Source organism: Notolepis coatsorum, assembly GCF_963971535.1.
Source record: "Notolepis coatsorum genome assembly, chromosome: 8".
Classification (NCBI taxonomy): Eukaryota; Metazoa; Chordata; class Actinopteri; order Aulopiformes; family Paralepididae; genus Notolepis; species Notolepis coatsorum.
The window spans coordinates 111,846,568-111,859,067 of NC_140172.1; the positions used below are offsets into that span (position 1 = coordinate 111,846,568).

At 41.6% G+C, this 12,500-nt stretch overlaps 1 protein-coding gene across 1 annotated transcript in view; it reads right to left on the bottom strand.

The window, feature by feature from the left end:
• Positions 1 to 1,268: 1,268 nt before the first annotated feature.
• fam114a2 (family with sequence similarity 114 member A2) overlaps positions 1,269 to 12,500 on the bottom strand; it is a 29,423-nt gene continuing 18,191 nt past the window's right edge. The window contains exons 11-14 of the mRNA XM_084319662.1: positions 7,409 to 7,551; positions 7,074 to 7,146; positions 4,238 to 4,291; positions 1,269 to 3,750 (exon numbers count right to left, since the gene is read on the bottom strand). Coding sequence (XP_084175788.1) covers positions 3,655 to 3,750; positions 4,238 to 4,291; positions 7,074 to 7,146; positions 7,409 to 7,551 — 366 coding nt within the window. The 3' untranslated portion in view covers positions 1,269 to 3,654. The remainder of the gene's footprint in view (positions 3,751 to 4,237; positions 4,292 to 7,073; positions 7,147 to 7,408; positions 7,552 to 12,500) is intronic.

Genomic DNA, 12,500 nt, shown 5'->3' on the forward strand with positions numbered 1-12,500 from the left:
ACATTTGAATTTTTTATTTTTTTTTGTCTATTCAATCTGTTTAAACCAATGGGGGTTTTCTTCACAGTTGCAGTTAAAGATTAGGCTACACTAAAATTATACTATAAGACATCACCATCACTTTCATACCAACCGTGCCCTTATTGGATTATTTATGTTGACAAAACTGATGAGTTATATTCATTAAATAAAGTGTATTTAATAAAATAAAAATACTAATTTAATCAGATTAATCACTTTATTCAAATTGAGGATTTAGTTAAAACAAATAATAATAAAAAACAAATTTTTTAATTAATTTTTTTATGAAGTAAATATTTTTTTATAGACATTCGAAGCTTCGTTCAAATACTTCAATCGAAGCTTAGAATGTTAAAAAATGACATTCGGTACAGCCCTAGAGGTAAGAATAGAAACAGGGGGAAGAGCGTATCGTTAGTTATATAAATACTCCATAGAGATTACAGATATGTATTGTCTTCACAGCTTGCTTATTGTTTGAGATATTAAAAGTGAATATACCAAAAATACTACTTAGGCTTCATGCTGTTCACTAGAACATGGTTGCTTTTCCGTTTTGCAGCCCATAGTGTTTTCATCAGTGTTTTCCTCCCCACCATATGTATATTTTCCCCCCACCCCCTCCTAATGTACAGTCTCCTCCCCATCATAATATTCTGTTAGGATCTATGGGTAACAGTACTGTATATTTGCATATCGTATACATCACAAATATAACAGTACTATATACCTGTATGTCCCTATGTCATAAATGTCACTATGAATTGAAAATGGGGGACCCTGATGTAAACAAGACAAACGTCTTTCTCTGGTCTGTTGTGTATTGAGCCGTACTGTATTGTACCCATTCTGCAATCTGTTAAATAAAGTTTTCATTCATTCATCACCTTTCTAGTTTCTAGCCATGCAAAACATACACAAATAATAATAAATAACTCCTAGATGTGGCTCTCAGTTATTGATGAATAAATCAGCCTTCATAATACATAATTCTAATAAAATAGTATGTTTTAGAGTGTTATTCTATGGGAAAATGCAATTTGGGCAGTAGGGGTGTATTCAAATTGCAATACCAATGTCTGCCATTAGGGAGGAGCAGGAAGCAGAGGTGGACAGAAATTGAGCAAACACAGAAAGATATTTACTCTTCACAACTCTGCTGAAAGTACAACACATACTTATGAATGGGCTCAGAGTAGGCGCTCACATTGGTCTACAAATTACAACCTAAAATAAGCATCCAAATGCTGTCACATTGAGTTTGTCACATGATAAATCTATCAGTTTAGGAGAACCATCTAAATGCGCTGTATACGAGTTCAAAGAACATGAATTGCATTGCCTGAGAATAGATGCAGGACAAGAGCGTGACGATCATTCCATTGACCTCTAAGCTAACAATCAAAACATGGGTTGTTTACAAAAAAACATCTTTATTTCAAAACCATTTTTAAACCGTATGTGACAATTATAGTTTATTTCCCCCCAAACATGGGATAACCTGATATTACAATCATTGTTACAACCCCACAACACAACACAAAAGCAGTGGACATTGACAATAAAATGAATCCATATTGGCGTAATCTACTCCAAGAATAGGATCAAAACGTTTACTGGAGAACAAAAGTTCTGCATCACCAGGAAAAATAACCTGAAATACATATATACCATTAACCTGATCCTATCATTAATAGTGAATAGAAGAGAAGGAATGAAGAGACTAGTACAACTGAAATAGACTTATTGTAATTCAAATGAAAAGGAATTAAAACCTAAACTTAAGAATAGTGTGTGGATAAGTAAGTACTTATTACTTAAAAGAAAAAACACCCAATGTATTTAGTAGGTCATCATATACTTCAGAACTATCCCTTTAAAATCCAGTCTAAGGTTAAAGGTGCTGTAAGTGGTATTTTTTTGTTTGTTAAAATAATAGCTCTACACTCCCTGATATAAAGTGTCCGGTCACATGGGTCTCCCAGTCCATCCGCTTTGCAGTAAACAGAAAATAAATGTTATGGTATCCCGTTCCTACTTTATCCAATCAGGAGAGCGAACTCCACACTGCAAAAATGGTCTGACAAAAAATAAGAAATATTTTAAAAGTTTTAAGCAAATGTGTTCTAACACTTAAATAATCTAGCAGTGCAGTAAGCAAATTTGGTTTGGCAAGATTTCTTGAAACAAGTACAAATATCTAGGGTGCTCTCTTGATTGGATAAAGTGGGAAGGGATACGTCAAAATGTATTTTGCGTTTACTGCAGAGCGGAGGGACTGGGAGACCCATGGTACTGACCTAACACTATATCAGTGATGATTAATAGTGGCTCGGGAGGTAGAGCAGTCGTCTGGTAATCCGGAGGTTCCCGATTCGATTCCTGCTCCTCCCGGGCAGCGTGTCGAAGTGTCCTTGACACTTAACCCCTAATTGCTCCTGATGAGTAGGTTGGCACCTTGCATGGTTGCCTCTGCCGTCGGTGTGTGAATGTGTGAGTGAATGGGTAAAATGTGAGGAACAAATTGTAAAGCGCTTTGGATGAAAGCGCTACATAAATGCAGCCATTTACCATTTATTTAACAAATACTTTAACCAAAAAAATACCACTTACAGCACCTCCATGCGATGTCCGACCTGGAAAAAGCATGTGATACCAAGTTGGATAAACGATGATGGAAAGTCTGAGAAAATTATAAAATCAAGTAGAGAGAATCACGTAATTTTTGTGTGCCATGAAAAAAAACGATATCATCAACTTGTTAAACAGTAGTGGCCTTTGAATGATTCACTTTTGTTATTGGTGGAATGTTTCGTCTGACATTGACATTGGAACGCTAGCAGGTCAGATGTCAAACGCCAGATTCGCTAACTCTGAACTTTCGAGTTCCCATGGACCATGTGAAGGTGGCATAGACCTCTTGCACGTTCACGAGAGAGAAGCCTGAAAATACATCACACGTGAGAGGTCTATTAGGCTTTGTGTTCCACTGAAGAGCAGTCTTTCAAACTTCTGCTTTTTTTCTTGTTATATTCAATAGAAAGTATGTGGAATTGCGTGCTCCCTAGACTACTGAATATTCAGCACATTTTAACACTGGATGGGACGATCGCTAGACATAAATACTATTTCTATTTCAACTGTCAAGAGCGTCGTACTTCAGACCATTTTTCACTGGTTGCATAGCAACGGGAAACTGATCAACAAAAATGTCCAGGACGAAAGTGACAATAACCCCCCCCCCCTTATTTTACCCTCATACTGAAAATTGAAACAAAACAAAAATAAAACAACAACTCTGTGCTTAACTTATGAGAATTTCTTGAAGTGCTTTGCTGCCTTTAGACTTGTGTCGTCATTCAAACAACTCTTCTATCAATTTCCTCAATACTGCTACTCGATAAAGTCTATCTACTGCGCCATACTGTACAAATAAAGGATTGCACACAAAGAGTAAACACTGTTCTGTCGATAATACACGTTTCCTTCCAGGCGTGAAATTGAGTTCAGCTTGAAAAACATGAGTGAGGCGGTTTTTGAAAAACGTCTAAAATGATGCGTCAATATTGTCCCCTTTGACGAGAGTCCCTGCTTTTGACACTGATGGGGAAGGCGGAGGAAGCTGCGACTGTTTCAGGTCGACTCTGCATTCCGTTGAATGTGGGAGACCTCTAGTACAGGCATGAGCAGCTGAAAAGCGTCCTGGATGTAAGACGCACTATTGGAAGCCTGTGGAAGAGGGAGACCATTGTTAACCCGGGGTACCCATTGTTGTTTTTGTTTGTTTATTATTATTTATTTTAAAATAACATTATATGGAAATTCACTGATAGGATTTTAATCACTACATATATACATAAAAAGAGGTCCAGAACACATTGTCACATATCAGTGGCCCAAGAACAAAACCTCGTATCTGCATAAAAACAGAAAAGTGGCGAAAAACCTCATATCTGCACCTGGTCGGTATTGTTAACACATACGGTAATATAGTAATAGTCCAAAAACTGTTTATTGTATTGGGTATCCTGGGAAAATGTTTAAATCTATAATTGTTTTTTCTTTTCTTTTTTTAATTAATTAATACATTTTTTGAGTAGTCACGTCTAAGACAACTTTGTCTCCTGTGCAATTAAGTGAACATCTTCACAGATAATTACGTTTCAGAATATGAATATGTTGAATGTGGGAAGAATAATGATGATGAGAAACCAACCTCTAGGAACACTCCTGTTATTAGCGGATTGAGGACGTCTCCTTTTTCATTACACTGCAAAACAAAATCTGATTAGCTTATTATCTTAAAACACACACAAGGTTAATATATACTGTACATAAAGTGAAATAAAAAAAAGAAAATCCCTGAAGCCTAATGAACTGTAATACTTGTCTAGTTAAAATTAATAACAGAGACAAATATTCAGCCTACATAATTTTTTTTATAATCCAGTGTTCGAGTAGAAGTATCAGAAGTATAGAGATTCTATTAAGTCAGGCTGTTTGAAAAACCTAACTAAAACAACAAAAACCTAATAAAATCAGTTGAATAGCTTTCATTGCTATTTCTGTGCAATAAGCTACAATTTTAAGATGATTTCTAATCACTAAGTTGTTGTAATGTGACATCCTAATACTAGCAAAAATAAATATGGCTTTTGTAACCTCATGCTTTCATTTGTTCAAAATAGTGGCATTCACAGAATGTTTGGAATGGTCATTTCCCCTCCATGTTGGAAGAGGCAAAACAACAGTGGGAAAAACAACAGTTGCTATGTTAACACTTTGGCTGCCTAAGGTTAAATTCATGATATACCATAGATTGCCAGCGCTATTTGTCTATGGAGAAAGTCCCCTTCTTTGCAGGGCTATAACTTTTTAAATTCTATTGCTACATTGCCATTATTAGGGCCCATTCAAAGTCCTATATGTATTGTTCATTGTGTAGCAACGTTAAACTTTTTCATTCACATATTCATAGTAAAGTATGGTCTAATGTATAAGTATGTTTTCATCTCTTTCTGCAGCTTTCTCCAGAACGTGATATAATATAGCCCCAAATGCATTATATTGATGATGAAATACAGTTTGATGGCAATCAGCGCGATATAAAAAATTCCAACTAGACGTACTTCTAGAAGTTACTACACGTCATCTGATGTTGACCGGATGGGCGAGGGGGCGTTTATAATTCCGTGGGCAGCTTTATACCAATCATCTAATGTGGGTCAAATGTTGATAATAGCAGTTAGTATCGAAGACGGTAACGTTACACGCTGAAACTCACCCCAGTCTCCGCGCGCCGTTGGGCGATCATCGTAGAGTAGAAATCTTATCATTATGGGATATATTTTTACCCGGTCCATCTCCAGCTTGTATAATGGTATATACGTCCAAATCATGTTGTTTATCGAGTTATTGCCAATCGATCAGCGTGTAGCGTGACGAGCCAGAGTCCCATGACCTATAGCGAGCGCCCGGAAGTACTACGGACGTCTAGGACAACCTCTATGCCACATCCTGTTTGGCGATTGCGCCGATCGGCCACCAGATGGCGCTCCTGAACCGCCAGAGAGCTCAGTGGGTCCTGCTGGTGGATCTCAGGCCAGCGGAGGGGACATATGAATCCGATCGCAGATTTTTGAAATATTGATATAAGGATGACGTAACGCGTCCTCCGGCAACTTTAGCATGGCCAGCAAAGACGTCTAAAGACGGTTCCCGGCAGTCAAAGTGTTAATATAGCAGATATTGTACAAATTGGTATTGTATTACTAGATCTTATAAACAAGTCACAGAAGAGTGATACTATTGTGCTTTTCTTTTTTTATCCACTTTTTCTCCCCATTTTCTTATTTTTCTCCCATCCCAATTTTCGTATTATCCAATTCTTCTCTCCCCTGTCTTGAACGTTGCTAGACTATGCCTCCCACTGGTCGGTTGTAGTGAGGACAGAAGCCTTGCATCACGTGTCCCCTCCGGTACACGAGGAGGCAGCCTGTCGCATCTTTTCACCGCAGCAGCTCAAACTCTCAGTGGCGAGGTGTAACATGTGGGAGGCTCACGCTGCCCCCGCTACGTCCTGCTTCCGCCGCACCGGCGTCACCAAACCGACCTGTAGGAGTCGCTGTCCACAACGTCCAATCCCCACCCACCGGCTTTCCCACCCTCTAACACTTGCCAATTGTGTTAGTATGAACGCCTGGCCAGCCGGTAGCAACGCCGAGAGCTGGGCTCAAACCCAGCGTCTCCTGCGTTAGTGCCGAGGGTCTTGCCCACTGCGCCAATCAGCCGCCCCCCTATTGTGCTTTTTTTTTTTTTTTTGGTCTTTTTCCCCCTCCATTTTCCTCCGATTTTCTCCCATCCCAATGTTAGTCGTATGCCAATTCCCAGTCCCTTCCTGGTCGCTGCGCACTTACCCCCCACAGTCAGATCATCTGGGAGAGTGGAGGCTACCACGTGCTTCCTCCGACACACGTCCAGCCAATCACCGCTTCTTTTCACCTGGCAGCGCGGATTCTCATCGAGAGGGCGTAGCGTGTGGGAGGACCACACTATCCCCCTCGAGTCCTATCCGCGCTTAGCAGGCGCCCCGACCGAACTGTAGGAGTCGCTGTTTACAACGACCCGGACCCACCCCGCCAGCTTCTCCCACCCTCTAATACAGCCAATTGTATTAGTGCAGACGGCCAGCCAAGCTGGTGACAACCCCCGGAGCTGTGCCTATTGTGCTTTTCTAATGTTTTTACTTTTACCTACTCTACCACTGTACAGAAATTAGGTATATTTGCCAGACCCAGAGGGCAAGCCTACAATAGTGAATGTCCCTAACTGACTGACTCCCCATAGTGTTGTGGCCGGGTCCGTTTCTTTTTGTATTTTTTTCAAGTGGTTACTATTGGTTACAGGCAACCATATTGGAAGAAAGATAACTATACAAACATTCGGTACAAGGCCTCTGTGTCTTTTTCAGGCTTGATCAGCCACAAAACCACTATCACCAAACAACAACACCGCAAACATCAGTATGAGTTACAGGGAGAAGTCGTTCTTACCCCGATTGTCGTTAAGCAAGAAGTGAACTTCTTGGACATCAGGGAGATCTCTTTACACAAAACAATGGTTATTCTGTGTGGAGGAAAGAGAACGTGACAGCGAGTTGAAGCATCAAGATAAAATAGTGTAAGCTTATAAAAAGATACATTTATGCTAAAGCATCAACACTAACATACAGAAACACACAGCTGATGCTATAACCTGTGGGAGGGGAAACACTGTGTTTCGTGCACACACACACACACCACACACACACACACACACGGTAACAAACAAACAGACACGCACGTGGTACAAACATGCATAAATACATTCCCACTCCGTGATGACTTACTGTGAGAGGACCTTGGCCTGCTGCAGGGTGCCAACCTCACTGTTGCTAGTGGAGAAGAGGATCATCTCAGCCACCTTGTGGAACTGCTCTATGGACCTGGCCGTCAGCTCCGCCAGGCTCCTGATGGCCACAGCGTGGACGTCCTGATGAGATTGAACCAGAGAATTGGGGCTAAAATACTGTTCCAGGAGGAGAGGCAGGGGAGGCTAGAAGTCTGAGATGAGGAGTCAGTCAGTTAAACTGGTTTCCCAGTGCTGAAACCAGTCCTCTGTGAGAACATTGGGGCTGCATCTGATCCTCGTCATATCATTCTAGAGGGGTGTGTGTGTGTGTGTGGGGGGGGGGTTAGTGGTCAGACATGTCAGCCTGAGTCTTCTGTGGTTCCAGCCATATAAAAAGGACAAAGAGAATTGGTGCACTCTATATATACTATATATATATACATACACATTTGGCAACAGGTAAAAACATTATCTTCTCTACTGTCTGTTTCCTTCTATACTATTGTTTCTATACGTATAATGTATATCATGCCAGTTAGGGTATCTTATGTATACTGCACCTGTGTATACTGTTTACTTCAGATTCTAAGTGTTTTATTGCCCCTAGTTATTGTAACATATAATATAACTGATATGGCATACAGACCCACCTTTGATTACACTGTTTACTTCTCATATTCTTATAAAGTTAATTATATTGTTTACACTGTCGTTCTACTATTACCATGCCCGTATCTGTACCCCCCCCCCCCCCCTCCGCTACTATGTAGGGCTGACCTTAAATTTTTTTTGGAATTCGAAGCCGATATATATATATACCGGTATATATTAAAAAAAATTAAAAATAAAAATGTTTTTTATTTTTTTTTAATATGTTGTGGGACTCGCACAGCACTTTGTTCAACTTTGTCAGTGCTGTAAAGTTTAAACCTTTTTAAATCTTAGACAAACAAAACATTTTGCTTTCATGAAATATTGTAAGCAGTCATTTGAGGCTTTATAAAAGCAGCACAATGAACACAAATCTGTCAGTGCCGAGTCCGACCTCATCTTAAATAACAAACAGCATTGCTTGTTGTATGAGGTGAGGCGGACCTTTAAGAAAGTGAATATCAGGAAGGCAGCAGGACCGGACGGCATCCCCGGCCGCGTCCTAAAAGTCTGTGCCGACCAACTGGCCCCGGTATTCACTGACATCTTTAACCTGTCCTTAGAACAGGCTGTCATCCCCACCTGTCTGAAGAAGTCCACCATCATCCCTGTACCCAAAAAATCTACGCCCGCTTGCCTCAACGACTACCGCCCTGTAGCTCTCACCTCCATAGCCATGAAGTGCTTTGAGAAGCTAGTGAAGGGCTACATCTGTTCCTCCCTCCCCATCAACCTGGACCCCCTGCAATTTGCATACCGCCCTAACAGGTCCACGGAGGACGCCATAGCCCATGTGCTGCACACAGCAGCATCACACCTGGACAAGAGGCAGGGGAACTATGTGAGAATGCTGTTCATCGACTACAGCTCAGCATTCAATACCATAGTCCCCTCCAAACTCATAGCCAAGCTCAGGGACCTGGGCTTGAACTATGACCTCTGCCAGTGGGTCTTGGACTTCCTGACGGGCAGACACCAGGTGGTAAGAGCAGGCAACTGCACCTCCTCATCCATCACGCTCAACATAGGGGCCCCCCAGGGCTGTGTTCTGAGCCCCCTCCTCTACTCCCTGTACACACATGACTGCGTGGCACAGCGGAACAACAACACAATCATCAAATTTGCTGATGACACAGTAGTGGTGGGCCTGATCTCTGCCAACGAGGAGAGGGCCTACCTGGAAGAGGTAGAGAATCTGTCACAGTGGTGTCAGGAGAACTGCCTCTCCCTGAACGTCAGCAAAACAAAAGAGATGATTGTGGACTTCAGGAGGTCGGGGGTCAAGGACTACAGCCCCCTCAGCATCGACGGGGCACCGGTTGAGAGAGTGAACAGTTTCAAGTACCTCGGAGCCCACATATCCGAGGACTTGACATGGACCACACACATTGACAGTGTTGTGAAGAAGGCACGACAACGCCTCTACTTCCTCAGGCGCCTAAGGAAGTTCCAAGTCAGTCAGAAGATCCTTAAGAACTTCTACTCATGTACAATAGAGAGCATCCTGACTGGCAACATCACCTCCTGGTTTGGGAATAGCACTGCACAAGACCGTAGCAGACTACAAAGAGTGACACGTTCAGCCGAACGCACAATTGGAGGGGGGCTTCCCACCCTCCAGAACATTTACAACAAGCGGTGCAGGGGTAAGGCTAAGAGAATCATCAAGGACTCCAGCCACCCGAACAACTGCCTCTTTGAACTGCTGCGGTCAGGCAAGCGATACCGGAGTCTTAAGGCGAGCACAGAAAGACTCAGAAGAAGCTTCTATCCCCAGGCCATCAGGCTGCTCAACGAACAATAAACACTATGCAACAACAATCAAATGCACACAGCACACACACCCACACGCACACACTCACTTAAACAAACAACACACTGCAGCACCCACTCTCCACACTTTAGATCACCTAAACACACTTTACACTTTATATTTATTGGTAAACGATTTGCACTACAACTCGTACACCTTACTGTAAATTGTACCTAAATTGTACCTCATCCCATTTCTGCTCTGCACTATATAGTATTGTATATTAGTACATTGCATAGAATATTGTATATTGTATGGTAACACAGTTACTTCTATTCTGCATCGAACATTGTACATATGTCTATACTGAACACTGTGACTTTTTTTTTATTACTTCTATTTTACATGCTATACTATTTTATTTCATACTATCTTGTCTAGCACAGTCTCTGGAGCGTAACAGTAAGAAGCATTTTGTATAAAAGTATTCTGTACTTCTGTATGACAACTATTAAAGAAACTTGAAACTTGTAGTTAACAAAGAGAGGCAGAGTTGATTTTGCAAAAAAAAAATTATATCATTTTTTTATTTTATTTTTTAATACCGGTAATCGAATTTTATTTTCATATTCGAATCCCATGCCCATCGAACGAAGCTTCGAAGTATTTAAGACAGCACTACTACTATGACACCTGCATTTCCCCAAAAGGATACATAAAGGAATATCTTATCTTATCTGATCTTATCTTGTATACTCACAGTCTCTGGAGAAAATTACAATCTGTCAAAGGAATTTGACTGCAGAAGACAGAAGCCACCAATTCTCATAGAACAGTTGTATAACTGTTGATTAATTGGTTATCATGGTTTCAACATAATTTGTTATTCCCCATCGTCTGGCTTCAATAACCACAAAAAGGAATACACGCAACTCAACCTCAACTTAGGTCGCTTTCACATATAGTTTGGTGGACTCGGTGTGATTCGGGGGTGAAGTTGCAACATTGTTGCATTCTTCATTTGGTTCGGTTTGCTTTCACACTGCAATTTGTCAAGTGCACCAAACTTTCTGAACTAGGGCTGGGCGATATATCGATAACGATAATTATCGCGATATATTTTAATAATCGATATCGAAAGAAAAAAAATATATATATAATTTTTTTTTTTACCTGCAACAGGGCAGTTTTAAAACCAGAGACAGTGGACAGACTTGTATTTCTTGTCTGCAACTTAACGTAATGGCTTTGCTTGTCCAAATGACAATACTGACCAAATTGAGATTTATTTTTCTCTTGTCCATTTATTTTGTTTGCTTTCTAATTTAAAATACAGTTTGAAACCGTCTGTACACAGTAGGCTATGTGTGCTAGCAGAGCTAGTCTCCAGTCAGGAGTCACGGTGCACATGTGCGGTGGTTTGTCCACCAAAAAAGCGCCAAAAGATAGAAAAGAAACTAGCAGAGCCAGAACTGTTCAACTCCCCTGGAGCCACAGCCAGCAGAGAAGCCAGTTTACTTTCGCTTTCAAACCAGCTGCAGCCTGAGAACTGGAGTGTGAGGGGATGTAACACTAAAGATGGCGGCAACGACAAAGAATTGCTGCAAAATAAACATACCGGTACATCTGTTTACATTTTTTTTTTTATTATTCGATTTTTATCGAGTGATATGATATTGTTATCGATATCGTTATCGCGATATCATTTTTGGCCATATCGCCCAGCCCTATTCTGAACAATGTCACGCGATCGAAAAGGGCGCTCGTCTATTATGTTAGAATCCCAAAAACAGGCTTCGGGGACAGCTCTACAGCGCACACACATACACACACACCACATTATTCTGCGGAGCAGCCCAGCGCACACACATACACACACACCACATTATTCTGCGGAGCAGCCCAGCGCACACACATACACACACACCACATTATTCTCAGGAGCAGCCCAGCGCACACACATACACACATACCACATTATTCTGCGGAGCAGCCCAGCGCACACACATACACACATACCACATTATTCTGCGGAGCAGCCCAGCCCAGCCCAGCCCAGCGCACACACACACACACCACATTATTCCCCGGAGCAGCCCAGCACACACACACCACATTATTCCCCGGAGCAGCCCAGCACACACACACCACATTATTCCCCGGAGCAGCCCAGCACACACATACCACATTATTCTCATATATTGCTGACGCAGTTTTTTTTTTTTTTTACTTTGAAGTGACATTGATCGATTGTTAGATTGAAGCTCATTGCCATCATTCTCTCGCTAAACAACTTGTACACCTCGTTGTTTTTGTGAGTGGCCACAAGCAGCTGTGTAATTTGCTCGTCTGACCATATTTCCATCAGGGCTTTTACCTCCTCATTCGCCCATGTCACTGTCCACGAGAAATTTTTCATGCGTGCTTCCAATTATCAGTGCACGCCGCAGTGTTTGTTTTGTTTCCTTCTACCCAAGATGCACAGTTTATCAGGTCACTTCCTATATTTGGTCTTGCGTTTGGTCCGATGAGCATTCACACCACAAACGTAGCGCACCGGGGTTCACTTGGAAGCAAACCAAGACCTACGTTTTCAGACGGACCAGAGTTAGCTTTTTTGGTCCGCAAAAGCGGACCAAACAGCTCTGGTGTGAATGCGACCTTACCTGCTGCGACATGGGCGTAT